General features: G+C 39.8%; 1 protein-coding gene across 4 annotated transcripts in view; it reads left to right on the top strand.

The window, feature by feature from the left end:
* Positions 1-18,224, top strand: part of SLC44A5 (solute carrier family 44 member 5) — a 521,479-nt gene that overhangs the window by 322,675 nt on the left and 180,580 nt on the right. For all 4 annotated transcript variants that reach the window (XM_049875594.1, XM_049875596.1, XM_049875592.1 and 1 more), the window contains one exon: positions 9,764-9,812. In XM_049875594.1, the coding sequence (XP_049731551.1) occupies positions 9,764-9,812 (49 nt within the window). The remainder of the gene's footprint in view (positions 1-9,763; positions 9,813-18,224) is intronic.

Genomic DNA, 18,224 nt, shown 5'->3' with positions numbered 1-18,224 from the left:
GTTATGTAGAGCTAGAAATAAGGACTCTGTATGAACTGAGATAGACTTCGAGAATTGAAATTCCAAATAAAATCAAGTAGCCTAGGAATCCCCCAATCCAGAGTGCAACAGAATTATCTTAGAGGGGACACTTTAAAAATACAGATCCCCACGCTTATCCCGAGACCTGTAGAAAACCAAACCCATTGCCATTGAGATGATTCTGACTCATAGCAACTGTACAGGACCTAGTAGAACTGCCCCATAGGGTTGTCAAAGAGTGGCTGGTGGATTTGAACTACTAACCTTTTGGTTGGCAGCCAAGTTCCTAACCACTATACTACCAGGGCTCCTACTGAATGAAATATTTGATTATGAAGGAAGATATGGGGGAGGGGGCTGAAAACATGTACCAAATTTTTTTTTGAGCTGTTTCAGCTGTGCTGTAAGATTTGGGAACTGAAATTTAGGACCAGGAAGATTATCAACACTAGTGTTCAAAATCAGAGTGGAAGATCCAAGTCAAAGAGCAAAGAGGTGAGAGGGTGGGCAGAAAGTAAAGCCAAAGTTCAGTGTTCTGGAGTCAGGAGCTTTGAACACACAGAAGCCTGCCCACTCATGACCACCTCAGCACCCCACAGCACCCTCTGCATATCACCATTCTTACCATAGAGTGCTGAAATTGTGTGTCTTGAGCCTATATTTCTTATTTAACTGTGAGGTTCATGAAGGAAAACAGTTTCAAGAATTCATCCATATAACCGTACCCCTGTCCATGGCAAAAATCTGCTGCTGTCGAGTTGATTCCAACTCATAGAGACCCTATAGGACAGAGTAGAACTGTTCCATAGAGTTTCTAAGGAGCAACTGGTGGATTTGAACTGTAGACGTTTTGGTTAGCAGCCGAGCTCTTAACCACTGCACCACCAGGGCTCAGGATATAATAAATGTTTTTAAACTGAATTGTCATTGAAATTCACATTAAGACAAGTGAATAAGTGTATTGGTAGGATTCTGGCTGCATGTAACCAACTCGAACTAGCAAAAAGAAAAAGGAATTTAGTATAAGAATATAGAATATCTGGACTTCTGGCCAACATGGCACCATAGACAGAAGCACTGCGCCATCCCTCCACAGCAGAAACCCAAAAAGCTAAGTAAAACAGAGACAAATGTCAATCCTGGAACCCAAAGAGTCAAATGAAGAAATAAAGAACTCAGCCAAGCACTGAGTAGAATAAGAAACTGACAGAGAACAGAGAACCAGGAAAGATATGTGCAGAGGTCCCCTATCAGCTAATGCAGCACAGATTCACCATCTTGGACTCCTGTCAGGGACTGGCGAACAGGGAGCACAGGAAAGCAGTTTCATGGCGCTCTCAGCAGGAGACAGAGCACACAGTAACCAGTGATACACACTTTCCCACCACCCCATCCTCTCCCCACTGCTCTACCTCTGCTTTTCCTGGCTGGCAGTGGTGGCTTGGCTGACCAGGAAGTGCAGCGTCCGTGCCACTTAGATTTGCCCCACCCACATTGGAGATTGGCAGACAGGGAGTAGGGAAAGCAGATTCATGAAGTTCCCAGGAGGAGACAGAGCACCTGGTAACCAGCGATATACACTTCCCCAACCCTCCACCCGGCCTCCTCTGCTTCCCACCAGTTGCAGTCTATCGGCCGGGAGGGAACAGTTTTGACCCTGCGCCTCTTGGATTCATCCTGCCCACAGTGGCCTGCTCCCTGAGTGCCATTTGTCTGTTGCTGATATTACCTTTTTCCATTTCCTTTGGTTTCTTCCATACCTCCAACCACTTCCCCCTCCTTTCTCTTGAACACCTGGCTCTGTGTGCCATCTTTCCTTCTTCTTGAAAGGCTGTGAATCACTGCTCAACTGGGAAACCACTCCCCTGGCCCACAGCACTATGCTGGTATGATCCCCAGGGCTTTTTTTTTTTTTTCAGTTTTGTTTTCTTTTGCTTTGTCCTGTTTTGTTTTGTTTGTTCATTTTCTTTTTCTTTCCATGGCTTGGGAGCCCCTTCTAGTCATGCTGCTCTGCCCAGCTTAGAAGCCACTTCCCCAGTCTGGGCAGCCATGTCAGAGGGATCCCTGGAGGCATTTTTTTTCCTCTTTTTTCCTTTATGTCTTTCTTCATTTCTCAGTTCTCATCTCTCTATACTTACCTTCTTTTTCTGTCTCCTAAATACCTGGCACTGTGTGCAATCTATACCCCCTCTAACCAGGCTATACTGTACAGCCTGGGAGCCACTTCCCTGGTCTTTGCAGCTGCACTGGTGGGATCTGTAGGCACTTTTCTTTTCTTTCTTTCTTATTTTTTTTCCTCTTCCAAATTTTTATCTAACAATTTATTCTTTTTACTTTTTGTTTTTCTATGTTCCTCAATTTCTCATCACTCCAATGGCAAGCTCCCTTAGCACGATTTTTTTTTTCCTTGTTTTTGGCTCCTGTTTCTCTCCCCTCTCTCTCCTCTTTCCCGTACCCATATTAGCTCCATACATCACAACCTCCCTTCTCCTTCCTGCCTACATGCACTGTGTGCTGAACATCATACCACCAAGTAGCACAGGCATGGCCTACTGGAACCTGAGTAGCGCTGATTCCTGGCCTGCCCTGTCAGCCCTAGTATGTGCCACAAACAACCCATTCCAGCCCCTCCCCTTCAGCTGTACCTGCCATGCTACACCATAACTGAGTGTCTGGCCCTGCCCATTGGATGAGGAGGTGAAAGGTATCATGACCACAAATGAGTAAAAACAAAGAACACACAGCTCGTCTGCTCAGACATAGCCAAATAGAACAAGAAAAGCAAGATGAAATAAAAAGAACTACAATCAATAAACAAAGAAAATAACTACTGAATGTCCCAAAGACAGCAGACAATATCAAAACATTAAAAAAGAGCAGGATGGTTCCATTAGGTGTCCAAAATAAAACACCAGATGACTTGCCAGTAGAAGAAAAGGCATGAGAACTACCTGACAGGGAATTTAAATCTCTAATATTCAGAGCTACCCAAGAGTTGAAACAAAAAACAGGCAAATATTAGGAAAAAATAGACAAATTCATGGAAAAGGTAGACAAATTCATGGAAAATACAGACAAAAATGGAATAATTCAGGAAAATAATACAGGAATAAAATGCTAAAATAAATTCACAACTAGAAATCATACAAAAACAACAACTAGAAATCCAAAAGATAAACAACAAGATTTCAGAAATGGACAGTGTCATAGAAGGGCTGAGCAGCAGGTTTGAAATGACGGGAGACAGGATTAGTGAAACTGAAGACAAACATTTGGATAGAACTGTGAGGAAAAATCAGAAAAAAGAATGAAGAAAAATGAAGAAGCCCCAAGAATTATGTGGGATACAATCAAAAGCAAAAATTTGCAAGTGATCAGAGATCCAGAATGGGGGGAGAAAACGGAAAACCCAGAGAGGATCATTGAAGAATTGCTGACAGAAAACTACCCTAATATCCTGAAAGATGAAAAGTTGACCATCCAAGAAGCTCAATGAACCCCATATAGGATAAACCCCAAAAGAAAATCACCAAGGCATATCATAATCACACAAAGACAGAGAAAAAAATCCTGTGAGCAGCTCGAGAAAAACAAAAAGTCACATACAGAGGAGAAACAAGAAGACTAAGCTCTGATTATTCAGCAGAAACCATGCAGGCAAGAAGACAACAGGATGACATACATAAATCCTTGGAAGAAAAAAATTGCCAACCAAGGATAATATATCCTGCAGAACTGTCATTCAAATATGATGGTGAAATTAGGACCTTTCCAGGTAAACAGAAATTAAGGACATATGTAAAAACTAAACCAAAGTTACAAGAATTATTAAAGAGAGTCCTATGGTCTGAGAACAAACAACATCAGACCACAGCCTGAACCTAGGATGCAAGATTGTACCAGCCAGATACCAACCTAGGAAATGAACTCTCAAGGACTATCCAAGACCAAAAGAATTACAACAGGGAACCAGAAAGGTTAATTAGTAAAGCACAACAACGTCAGAACAATAAAAGAGGCAATAAATGGTGTAGGTATAGAACTTTTAATGGAGAGAAAGGCAAGGTGTGATACTAAGTAATAATAGACTGGTTCAAACCTAGGAAGATAAGGGTAAATTTCACGGTAACCACAAAGAAAGTTAACAAACCTATTCATTAAAATAAAGAAGAAAAACATAAAGTCTCAATAAAAACAATATTTACTGAAACAAAAGAAATGAAAAAGAAATGCACAAGCAAAAGGAATTCAGCACAGGAGAATAAGAGAACAAAGAAAATGTCAGCACCACAAAAAAAAAAAAAAAAAAAGCACCACAAAATGACAGCAATAAACTCACACCTATCAATAATTACACTGAATGTAAATGGCCTAAATACACCCATAAAGAGACGGAGAGTGACAGAATGGATTAAAAAAAACAGGACCCATCAATATGCTGTCTACAAAAGACATACCTTAGAAACAAAGATATAAATTTATTAAAAATCAAAGGATGGAAAAAATATATCAAGCAAATAAAAAAATTATTTTATTTATTAAGCAAATAACTACCAAAAAAGAGCAGGAGTGGCAATACTAATCTCAGATAAAATAGACTTTAAGACAAAATCCACCATAGAAGACAAAGAAAGGTCGTATATAATGATTAAAGGGAATTTCTGTTTTCAGTGCTGTTAGAGTTCGTTTTATGTATTTTGGGGACCTGTCATTGGGTGCAAGATGTTTATTGTGGTTAAGTGTTCATGATGGATCGTCCCTTTAATTATTATATATGGCCTTCTCATACTGTATGAGACCACTACTACAAAAATTCCAGCAATTCCACTTCTAGGAATATATTCTAGAGAAATAAGAGTTGTCACATGAATTGACATAATGCACACCCATGTTCACTGCAACATTGCTCACAATACCAAAAAGATGGAAACAAGCTAGATGCTTATCAGCAGATGAATGGATAAACAAACTGTGGTACATACACACAATGTAGTATTACACAATGATAAAGAATAAAGATGAATCTGTGAAGCATTGCATAACAGGGATGAATTTGGAAGGGATTATGCTGAATGAAATAAGTCAATCACTAAAGGACAAATACTGTATGATACCACTACTATAAAAATTCATGAAAAGGTTTATACACAAAAGAAACAATTTTTGATGGTTATGAGGGAGGGGATGGGTGGATATGGAAAAACACTAAATAGACAATAGATAAGTGATAACTTTGGTGAAGGGTGACACAGTACACAATACTAGGGAAGCCAGCACAGCTTGTACAAGGCAAAGTCATGGAAGCTCCATAGACACATCCAGACTCCCCGAGGGACCAAATTGCTGAGCTGAGGCCTGTGGGGATCATGGTCTCAGGGAATATCTGGCTCAATTTGTATAATGCAGTTTATGCAGAAAAGGTTCTACATTTGACTTTGGTAAGTAGTGTCTGGGGCCTTAAAAGCCTGTGAGGGGCCATCCAGGATACTCTGCTGGTCTCACCCCTTTGGGAGCAGGGAAGAATGAAGAAAACTAAAGATACAAGGGAAAGATTAGTCTAAAGGACTAATGGACCACAACTACCATGGCCTCCACCAGACTGAGTCCAGTACAACTAGATGGTGATCAGCTACCACCACTTACTGCTCTGACAGGGATCACAATAGACAGTCCCAGACAGAGCTGGAGAAAAATGTAGAACAAAATTCTAACTCAAAAAGAAAGACCAGACTTGCTGGCCTGACAGAGACTGGAGAAACCTTGAGAGTATGGACACCCTTTCAGTTCAGTAAAGAAGTTACTCCTGAGGTTTACCCTCCAGCCAAAGATTGGAGAGGCCCATAAAACAAAATGAGACTAAAGGGGCACACCAGCCCAGGGGCAAGGAAAAAAAGGCAGGGGAGTATAGGGAAGATGGTAATAGGGAACCCAAAGTTGAGAAGGGAGAGTGTTGACACATTGTGGGGTGGTTAATCAATGTCATAAAACAATATGTGTACTATTTAATGAGAAACTAGTGCATTTTGCAAACCTTCATCTAAAGTACAATAAAAAAAGAAATAATAAAAAAAAAAGAATATAAAGTATCTCATGAAAACCAACCCTGGGCCTCAATTAGGGACTGGACCAAGAAAAGAAAGGCCATCATGACTTCCATCTTTGCTGCTCTTTACACATCTCCTTTAGTAAATTCTTTGTGAAAGCCAGTTTTCTCTGCTTCTGTAATCTTCAAGGTTTATGTTTTGCAGTTCCAATCTTTCACTGTCCCTTCTAATTCTAAATTCCTAGGTTAGAGAATCTGACTGACCCAGCTTGGGTCTAGTGTTTCAGCCAGATCTGGTTGGACCATGGCCAGGGAACAAGCACATGGTAGAAACTCAGCTACTAGAGATCCACCTCTGTGAATTGTGTGGCGGTGGGGGCTCAGTTCCCTGAAGAAAGGGGGACTTAGACATCCCTAAAATACTCCATTGCAGTGAGCCAGAGGCAGACAATGAGAAAAGGAGAGCCTTACAGTGTGTCAGAGAACTTGACACTGAAGTATATAGACTGACTCAAAAGGAAGCATTTTACACACTTCCCTCCAGAGTAGGAACTGATGTTGAATTTGCAGGACCTGTTGTGCTGCAGTCAGACAGGGCAGAGTGTGGATCCCAGATGGATCACTTATTAACGGTGTGACTGTGGGCATGTTCCTTAGCTTCTGGGTGCCTCATTTTTCACATTTGTAAGATAAGAATAATACTAATTTCCAGCTTACCTATATAATAAGGTTATTGTGACAAATAAATAATGCATTTAAGCACTGAGTATAATCCTTGCACTTAATGCTAAAAAATGTTAAATATTAGTGCTATTGTCATTATAACAACATTGTCTGACAGATCCTGATGTTCTCATTTATGAAGCTCATCTCTTTTTGTGACTTCCAAATATTTTCATGACTTCAGAATATAACTTCCAAATATTTACCCAACACTTGTTCCTTCTTAAGACTCCAGCTTCCTCAACTCCAGTTGCTGCTGGATTTCCAGTTGGATGTCACTTCAAACGCAAAAGCGCGTAAATTAAACTCATGTCCTTCGTATAACCACTTTACAATCTCTTCCACATGCTAACATTCCTATTTTAACGGTATCAACCTTTCCTTAAGCCTAGATCAGAGGTGAATGGGTGTCACAACTTCCAGATGGTCTGAAGTCACTTGATTTGGGGCCATATTTGACTTCTCTCTTTTATACCCTGTCTTATCATTCAAGTTCTACTTATCTTTTTTTAGATGATTATATGAATAACAAAGAACATTTACTGGGGATTTAGTAAGTGCCAGACAGTGTTCTAAGCCCTTTTACAGATATTTATTCGTTTAGTCCTCATAACAACCTTACAGGATAAGTACTATTATTATTTCCATTTATGAATATAGAAACTGAGACAGAGAAGAGAAATAACCTGTCTAGGACAACCTTGCTATTAAGTGGCAGAGAACAGGTATAACTCCAGAGCCCTTGCTCCTAACCTCCAAATCTCATTGCCACTCTGTGATGAACCTTGAATCTTTCTTTCCATTACTTCCACAATCGGTGTGCAGTGGCTCACACTACTTCACATCTCTATTATTGGAATAGACTCGTAGTTGGTCTCCTGGAGTTTGCACATTGTAATAAATCTGAATATTGCTTTTAGATTGTTTTTTCTTGAGCACTGCTTACACTATATCATTCCTTTGTTCAAAATCCTTCTGTGGCTCCCTGTGTCCTATGAAGTATAAAATAAATTCCATCTTTGGTTTTTTAGGCTTTCTGTAATCTGGTACCATACTTTCCACACTCAGCTTTATTTTCTCCCTTCCTATTCTATTATTCCGTGGGAAAAAGATGCAACAGTCTGCTTCCTTAAAGGTTTATAGCAGTTTTATTAATGAAGGCAGTTTTACTCTGTCCTCTAGGGTCGCTATGAGTCCAAATCTACTTGAGGGCAATGGGTTTCATTTTACTTTGGTTTATTCCATTACTGATCACTCCAATTAGGTTGATTTTTTCACCACCCCCACAGCCATGCCATTTCATTCCTCTCTCTGTGACTTCACTCATCTCCACAGGCCTAAAGTTTACCCTTCCAGTTCAGAATATTGGGGCTCTATAAACCCTTCCTTCTTGATCATCTCAGCTGAATGTGACCTTTCCTTCCATGGAACTCTCATAACACATCCTTTATATCCCTCTCATGATACCATGTCTGCCTTGTGTTCTAATTATTTATGTACTTGCCATATTTCTCGCCCTCTACACCAGTTTGATTAGTTTCTTGGAGAGAGTGCTTCACTAATCCTCCTGTCCCCTGCAGTGCTTCTTTCAATGCAGAACACTTAATAGGTAATCAATAAATAGTTGTTGAATTAAGAGAATTCTAATTTCACTCACCCAGAATGTTTTCCTTTTTACTCTCGTTTTGCTCTAGCCTTTTACAAAAATCTCATTTCTTGAATGAAACCCCCCTGACTTTTGTAGTCCCCAATGAAATCTTTCTCAGAACTCTTACAACACTTGTACCTGATAGCACACAGTTTAGCATTTTATTGTTTTGTATCCATATTCATTGTTCATGGGTTGCAACGCAGGGTTTAGTATATAAATGTTCTCAATAAATATGTACTGAATGAATCAATATGTCAATCTTTCCTAAACAATTGTGTGTTCTCCATGAAAGGAACTTCATCTTGAACATGTATCCCCTCAGATCTCCTAGCCTACAATAGTTGCTCTATGAATATTAGCTGACAGGCTGGATCTTGAGTTTCCATTTCAAGTCAGCCTTTTCCTTCCTTTTGTCCCGTCTTCAGCCTGTGATTACACTGAAGAGGCGTCAGAGTTCTCCGGTTTGATTTCCCCATCTAGCACGCAGGGTTAGGTCACTGATAGGTGGGAGTCTTTATGCCAGCCCCTTATGAAATTCTGTACTTAATTCAAGACCAGACCTTCTTGCAGAGGCAAATCGCTAGAGGAAAGGCTGGGAATGGTTGAACAAAATTGGGGTTATGAAATGCAGACCCTTGGCTGGGAATAAATTTATACAACTTGTTTACTGAACGGGTCTACATGTGGGGGAGAAGAAGCCATTGTATGTGTGCCTTGTATTGTTGAAAGATGAGGGTAATGTATCACAATCATGATGCAACAATGAACAAGTAGGGCATCTCCTCAGATTGCATGAAATCCACCTGTTGATCCAAAAGAATAAATAAAACATAATATTTAAATAACATACTAATAATTCGTATATACCATAGGGTCAACATGTCAGACACTAAGGGTGACTAGAATTCAAACTTCTTGAAGGAAAGCCTAATCTACTGAGAGGAAAAGGAGAACTGGGATAACCAGGCATCTCATATTATACTGTGCACTCCATAAGTACTAAGCAATACTTGGTAGTGGCAGATAGAAGAATGGTTTTGCAAAGCAGAAGGGCTTTGCTACCCTGGATATTATCTCTACTGTTGCTACACAATACAGTGTCAAGATGGGAGCCCAGGGTTAGGGGATATGGTCCTTACCTACCCTATCCAGCCTTGTTGCCGGCTGGAAAGAGGGAAAATGATTGACATCTGTAACCATAAATTCCATACTGCGCTTAGCAGTGGACTAGCCAAGAAGTAAATTTATTTTTACTTAATTAATAGGTTATATTTCTTCGCTATGTCATTGGCTTATATCCTTAAAGGCCTTTGTTTTTAATGCAGGTGACCCAAGGACTTTTGAGCCGGACTTCAAGGGGCCTGTTAGCAACAGGTAAGCTATCCTTCCCTTGGGAATATGGTTTTTAACAAACACAGAAAGCTTATTTTTTTGTACTATTTTCCTGTCAGTGGAGAATTGTGGCTACCCTGAGGGGGAAATGACTTATTTCTGCCTAAATGTCACTTTATTTACACAGGAAAAGTACAGAGTATAAATCTTTCCATGAGCCATGAATGTCCTCTCCTGTTCAGAAAATGAATTGCCTTAAGTTATTAGACTGAATAGTTTGTACTTCTCAGAAGAGGAAGCCAGAAAAAGCTCTACAAGATTTAACTACTTTGTGGAGAAGCAAACACATTCAAGCAGTTGTTTTATGCACTTGTTTACTCTGTGACTCACCATTGCAAATGTAGAGTTGCTATGCCAACTTCTTCCACACCAGCTATTTGTACCACTCAGCTTCCAAAAGCAGAGCATTTTCTGGGAGACAGTCATTCTCCAATGTATCATGTATGCCTCAGTATATTTTAAAATGCTCTGGGGAGATATGTAGTCATTCCAGCTGGTGCTTTTCCCCCTAAGGTTATATGGCATTTAAAAATTATCCTGTGATTCATAGGGCTTTTTTATTATTATTATTTTATCTTCTATTCCCAGACTTCCTGCTAATCAAAAAAGGGGTTCGTAGGGTGGAATGGCTAAAGATGAAAATAATGCTATTGGTAGCTGTTTTTTTTTTTTTGCTTAGCTTTGACTTTGATTTCTGGCAGTTATGTGTCATAATAAACTGTGATGTGAAATGATGATCAGCGTGCTTATTTGCACTTGCCAACCATCGGCATATACGTTAGCATTTTTTGCCATGTCTCTATAATCTTCCAGTTTAAGACAGATGTGCTTCCAGTTTATACTAATTCTGTAGAAAGCCATTTGATTCAGGTTACTTATTCAAAGGTGTGTTGATGCCTTCTTTAGAATGAGTTGGAAAACTCTCTCTTCTCTCCATGGTAATGACACGAATACATTTTGTTGTCCACTATATAAACAGCCTCATTCAATGTGGTGATTACTTTTACTGTAATTTCATTCATTTTAAATTAACTAATTTGTGAGAATTGAATCCAGTCTATTTGGCCTCAAGGGAACTCGAGATATAATCCAGATTCAACAGTAACAATAAATGAGCTACCATACATGGACAGAGGATATACAGATTACAGCTTTGTCTTTTCTAGCCAGAGAGAAGAAAGCAGAGTTAGGCCTGTCTGGCTTTAGGTGTGGGAAGGAGGTGAGTGCTCCCCGTCTTCAGCTATTTAGAATTTAATGATGGAACCCAGCAGTTCAGCTATAGTAAAAACAACTGTGATAATCACTGTGAGGAAAGTAATTTATTTTTACCTGAGGCCTTTTGTGATGCCCCAGGCACCATAAAGACCTTCAAAGGTGGAATGGCCATTACATGGGCATGCCTCCCCTACTCTTCAATCCAAGAACAGAGGACAATATTGTAAAACCACAGGTGTGTAACCACAGGAAGACAGTTGGCCCATTTGTAACTTTTCCAAGCCACAACGTTCTCTACTGCCCTTACTGAGAAAATAATTGGGGAGTTTGAAAGCAAGTGAGAAACCCCCATTCTTCCTCTCACCTCTCACAGTAGGGCTGCTTTAATAATACCTTTTGCTGATATAATGTCTCGCTCCCCAGAGAGATCCAACGTCTTATCAGATATTCAGGTGGTCCCTTGCAGCATTCTCTGGCTGTTAGTCCACAATTTTATGTACACCTCTCTCAGTTTACAACGACATAATTTTGTGCCTAGTTACCACCTAACTGAGTTGTTTCAAGAGGAAGTGAAGAAATTATGGCAGTACATTAAGAGAGGTTAGTTAAGGGTCTTTATTTGTTCTCATCTACTAAGAAAAGGGGCAAACAGGAGCTATTCCTTCATCATATCAACAGAAAAGGTAATTTTGATAGTTTAAGGAGTTTGTTCAGCCCCTCTTGAAAAGGTAGGTCTCCAAATCCCCATGCTTCATCCCCTGTATTCAACAGAATCAAAAACGTTGGTTAATTTTGGAGTGAGGTTTGTAAAAGTCAGAGGGGTATCCAGCACTTTCCTTGGCAGTACCTTGAAGGGTAGAAATGAATGCTCATAGAATTGAGAAATAGAAGCTCTTTTATAAGATGTCATATGAAAAATTCCTTTGGAATTTAGAACTAGGAAAAATGTTTAATGAATAATTAGTATACTTTCTTCTGTCAGATAAGGAGAACTGTGTAATCCACTATGTTGCTCTTTTTGTACCGGCTTGTAGGAAGTTCACTGATAAATTCAATTTAATTGTCAGCGGCTGTGTTAGCTTTTGAGTCAAGATTTTCTTTTCAGGGCTTGATTTTCTATCTTTATGTTAATAACTTTATTGTGTACAGGTGTTTTAAGTCATTTTATTCAAGATCTTTTCAGGAAAGAGGCAGCGTACAGGTAGATGGATAAAGAGAAATGAAAGCCTTGGATGTTCCATGACTGACTTTTTTTCCTCTTTTTATGCACAAAATGGATGAAAGACACACCAGCCATTCTGATTTAATTGGTAGACTTATAAAAAATTTATAATACCTGATTTATTTGGTACCTGATTTAATTGGTACTGATTTATTTGGTACCTGATTTAATTTGGTACCTGATTTAATTGGTACCTGATTTATTTGGTACCTGATTTAATTGGTAGATTTATAGAGGGTGGAAAATCTGTCAGAAATTTAAAAGATGCATTTCTTACTGAAATAGGGGAGTGGTGAGTTCACCTTCACAAAGGGATTTCAGATGAGACTGAAGAGACATAAATTAAGAATGTCGTAGAGGTGATTCATTCACATAAAGAAGTCGGATGAAATGACCTCTAGTCCTTTCCAGTCCGGAGATTCTGTGATTCTATGATTCAATTCGTAATGCCAGTGCACAGAAGGAAGAGTTCAGCTTCTGGCCTGAGTGATAAACACATAGAGCCCTTTGCTGACACTCACCACATGCTCTCGTGAATTCCCATGTACCATTATCAAGTACCCATCTCAGATTATTGCGATAGCACAATGCTGTCTCTGAAACTCATGCAGTTTTCATATTAGCTTCTTGTTGAAATGATTGGTATGCTTCTTGTCCCTGTACAGTGGACTTAAATATCTGAAGGAAGGGTCTGTTATCTTGGAAAAATATAAGGAAAAGGTTATAGAAAAAAGGCACACAAAGTTCAAGAAAAAAATATAGATCTAGTGTTGTGAAAATGAGATTACAGACCATTGTAACTTATAAAATAGTTTTAAATAAAAAGTCTGCATACATAATGCTTCCTTCCAAAACTTTCAGATAGTTGTAAAATGTGAAAGGAAATGAGAGGAAGTAAAAATCAATAATTGCCCTGAATGGCTAATTCTTCTGAATACAAATGTGAATTGAATATGTGCTCTAAACCTGACACCTATTCTCATTCTGAATGGAGCAAATGGCCTAATGAGATAATTGTTTATCAGTGTGACTCTTTTCCACAGGAAAATGTAGACTAAAACACATCTTTAGTATTCACAGCCTGTCCCTTTTTTTTTTTTTAAGTTTTTTATTGTACTTTAAATGAAGATTTACAGAAAAAACTAGTTTCTCGTTAAACAGTCGGTATATACATTGTTCTATGATATTGGTTGACAACCCCATGACATGTCAACACTCTCCATTTTCAACCTGGAGTTCCCTATATGAGCTTTTGTGTCCCCTCCTGCCTCTTAGTCCCTCACGCTGGGCTGGCGTGCCCCTTTAGTCTCATCTTTTTTATGGGCCTGTCCAATCTTTGGCTAAAGGGTAAACCTCAGGAGTGACTTCATTACTGAGCTGAAAGGGTGTTTGGGGGCCATACTCTTAGGGTTTCTCCCATCTCTGTCAGGCCAGCAAGCCTGGTCTTTCTTTTTGTATTAGCATTTTGTTCTATATTTTTCTCCAGCTCTGTCCAGGACCCTCAAATGTGATCCTTGTCAGAGCAGTCAGTGATGGTAGCCAGGCACCATTCAGTTGTACTGGACTCAGTCTTGTGGTCCATTAGTCCTTTGGACTAATCCTTCCCTTGTATCTTTAGTTTTCTTCATTATTCCTTGCTCCCGAAGGGGTGAGACCAGTGGCGTATCCTAGATGGCCACTCACAGGCTTTTAAGGCCCCGGATGCTACTCACCAAAGTCGAATGTAGAACATTTTCTTTATAAACTATGTTATGCCATTGAGCTAGATGTTCCCCAAGACCATGGTCCCCACAGCCCTCATCCCAGGAATTTGGTCCCTCAGGGAGTTTGGATGTGTCTATGGAGCTTCTATGACCTTGCCTTCTACAAGTTGTGCTGACTTCCCCAGTATTATGTACTGTCTTAGCCTTCACCAAAGTTACCACTTATCTATCATCTATATGGTGTTTTTCCATATCTACCCCTCCCCTCCCTCATAACCATCAAAGATTGTTTCTTTTTGTGTGTAAACCTTCTCATGAGTTTTTATAGTAATGGTCTCATACAATATTTGTCCTTCTGTGATTGACTTATTCACTCAGCATAACGTCCTCCAGATTCATCCATGTTATGAGATACTTCACAGATTCATCATTGTTCTTTATCATTGCGTAATGCTCCATTACGTGTATGTACCAGTTTGATTATCCATTCATCTGTTGATGGCCGTCTACGTTGTTTCCATCTTTTTGCTATTGTGAACAATGCTGCAGTGAACATGGATGTGCATGTGTCTATTCATGTGACAACTCTTATTTCTCTAGGATATATTCCTAGAAGTGGGATTGGTTTTATCATTTTGTATTCCTACCAGCAGTGCATAAGAATTCCGATCTCCCCACAGCCTCTCCAACATTTATTTCCTGTTCTTTTGATTCGTGCCAGTAATGCCGGGGTGAGATCACAGGCTGTCCCTTTTGTGGGACAGTACGTCCTACTTGACCATGCCCTAACTGTAAGACAACACTTCATATCAGCATGGTGCTCACAGGTTGTACTTGATTTCTAGCTAGCCAGGAGGCCATTAGAAAAAGGGCACCAATAACTAACATGGATTGCTCCATAATCATCACGTCCTTCCCATCAGAGCTGGAACACGTGTTAGCACATGGAAAGTAGCTTTCATTACTTACAAAAATCATGTAGCATACAACGAGAAAAGCTCCATAATGAGCAGTCTCCCTCAAAAGCTGTCTAGGCAGAGATGCTGACTCTTCCTTGCACACTCCACTTTGTGCCATAGGTGAGGGACTTAAATGGGACCCTACCTCCTCCCAGTCTCTCCCTGGGCAGGTAGGTCCATTTAGGTGGACTGTAAGCTCATGTTATGTGGGCCGTACCTGCACCATAGCTGAGAAGACTCAGAAAACTTCCTTTCCCAGCTATTTTATATCCCCCAGCCTCAGTTAGCCCTGCTAACAAACATCCTACTGCAACATGCCGTCCTGACTTCCCAAAGGGGGATGATTCATCCAGAGTTGTGTCTTTTAAAAGATCTTGCTAACATACATCAGGGTGATGGTTGTTCTGAGGCCTGAAGATGCCAGCAAGGAGAAAAACAGAGAAAACCATTGCCCTCTGGCTTGTCGGAAGGACTTACTCCTCATACCTTTTATTTCACTATATGTGAGCTTATTCTTTTTTTTCTATTTTTTTAGTATTTTTTTTTATGCTTTAGGTGAAAGTTTACAGACCAAGTTACATTCACCAAGGTAGGGAACACTTGAGGAGGAGCAGGGGATAAAGGGCAGAGGAGCTCATGATTTCGGTTTGGAAGTGTTAAATTTGGCATGCTTTTTTAATAGCACACCCAAGTAGCCCTGATGGCTCAGTGGTAAAGCACTTCGCTACTAACCAAAAGGTTGGCAGTTCAAACCCACTAGCAGCTCCATGGGAAAAAGATGTGGTAATCTGCTTCTGTAAAAATTAACAGCCTTGGAAACTCTATGAGGTTGTTCTATTCTGTTCTATAGGATTGCTATGAGTTGGAATTGACAGCACACAACAATAACAGCAAATAGCACATCCAAGATCCCTGGGTGACGTGAATGGTTTGTGCTCAACTACTAAGCTAAAAGTTGGTAGTTTAATCCCATCCAGCAGCACCATGGAAGGAAGGCCTGGTGATCTGCTTCCATAAAGATTATAGCCAAGAAAACCCTATGGAACTGTTCTACTCTGTAACACATGGACTCACCATGAGTTGAAATCGACTCAACAACAAAGGATTTGATTTTTTTTTTAATAGCACAACCGGGTAGGGATATCTAGTAGAAAGTCAGAGATATAAATATACTTCTGAAGCTCCTTGAAATGTTTCTGTATTTCTTTTAACTAAAAAAAGTATCTAAATAAAGGGGACAATCTGAAAGAACATTAAAGTCTGATAGAAAAATATATAAGTCCTGTTCTCTATTCTGAGAAATATTCCCTGACCACTGTTACCCCTAGAGTGAACTTCAGGTACCCTTCTTTGATGTTCCCAGGCTTCTCTGTGCACTTATAATACTGTGTTGTAATTGTTTGCTTGACTAACTTCTCAATTAAACGGTAAGCTCCTCTAAGCTAGAGTTGCACATAGTAGATCAATGACTGACAGTTCCGATCATGTCAGCCCTATTCAAACTTCCCCAATGAGTCCTCGCTGCCTAAAGAATTAACTCCAAATGCCAAAGTTTAACTCTTTTTTAGGCACTACTAAATAATTTTCCTTTAGCATATATGTCTAAACTTATCTCTCTCTGGGGTCTCTAGACTCTTGAATGAACTTGTTGCACCAAACCAGTTGTATACCTTTCCACAGGATCTGAAAGCTGATCTTCGTTAGTGTTCTAAAATTAATCCAACTCAGGGATGATGACTGGAACTAACAAAGCTCACAAGAGACATATGTATAAAATCAGAATGCCAATGCAATAATTTACATTGAGAAATTGAATTAAAGAGCAGAGCTGCTGTTCATGTTGTCTTGACTAGCACATCGTCTCACTTTAGGAAAGCTACATGAGAAATTTAATTATCAAAAGATTGCTTGATGAATGTACTGTCAGAACAAGGGAAATTACATGAGTGGAATCTCTAATGGCATCAGGCCTTGCTAGTCTGTTGTGTCTATAAGCACAGTAAATTCCTGTCATCAGTTTGACTTACTGCACTATACTGGAGAGGGCATGGATGGGCAGAGCTACTTGATCATCATTTCCACTTCTTTAGATGCATTAATAAATTCAATAATTTTATAATCAAGGCTTGCTGGACTAGGAGTTTTTCTATTTCACTGAAAGTACTATGTATAACTCTGCTTTTGCTATGTGTTGATTTCATAGTTTAACTATCAGAAAGCAATATTATTTTCTGTATTCTCAAGTTTTAGGGTAGCACCTTACTGTCACATAAAGTAATAGTCTTCTTTGCTCCATGACTCTTTTCAGGATCCACCTCCTCTGACGAAGTCTCAGAGAACCTTCCCTCCACTGAAGTTGTCTTGGTTATCTAGGGCTGCTATAACAGAAATACCGCCAGTGGATGGCTTTAACAAAGAGAAGTTTATTGTCACACAGTCTAGTAGGCTACAAGTTCAAGTTCAGTGGACTAGCTCTGGGGGAAGGTTTTTCTCTCTATCAGCTCTGGAGGAAGGTCCTTGTCATCAATCTCCCCTTGGTCTAGGAGGTTCTCTGCACAGGAACCTCAGGTCCAAAGAATGCATTCTGCTTCCAGTGCTGCTTTCTTGGTGATATGAGGTCCCCCATCTCTCTGCTCACTTCTCTCTTTTATATCTTAAAAGAGATTGGCTCAAGACACAATCCAATCTTGTGGAATGACATCTTGCCTCTTTAATATAACTGCTGCTAATTCCACTTCATCAGCATCATAGACATAGGATTTACAACACATAGGAAAATCACATCAGATGACAAAATGGTGAACAATCACACAGTACTGGGAATCATGGCCTAGCCAAACTGATACACATATTTTGGGGGGACACCATTAAATCCATGACAAAAGTCCTGCAGTCTTTGCTGTCTGGACCACACACTTGATACACAGCCTATGCTACTTGTGATTGTTCTTTAGCTTTTTGTACATATGTTGTCTCATCATTTGGACTTAATTCCCTTGGAGGACAAGAATCTTCATAGGAGGCATGTAATATACCAAAACCAAACCCAGTGCAGTTGATACTGACTCATAGCTGCCCTATAGGACCGAGTAGAACTGCTCCCCTGGGTTTCCAAGGCTATAAATCTTTACAGAATCAGGCTGCCACCTCTTTCTCCCTGAGAGTGGCTGGTGGGTTTGACCACCGACCTTTTGGTTAGCAGTCGATCACTTTAACCACTGTGCCACCAGGGCTCATTGTAATATATGTGTGGATAATTAATGATGAGGGCTGGTTTCTATCTCAATATACCACT

Source organism: Elephas maximus, chromosome 3 (assembly GCF_024166365.1).
Source record: "Elephas maximus indicus isolate mEleMax1 chromosome 3, mEleMax1 primary haplotype, whole genome shotgun sequence".
Taxonomy (NCBI): Eukaryota; Metazoa; Chordata; class Mammalia; order Proboscidea; family Elephantidae; genus Elephas; species Elephas maximus.
This window is presented reverse-complemented; position numbering and strand designations above follow the sequence as displayed.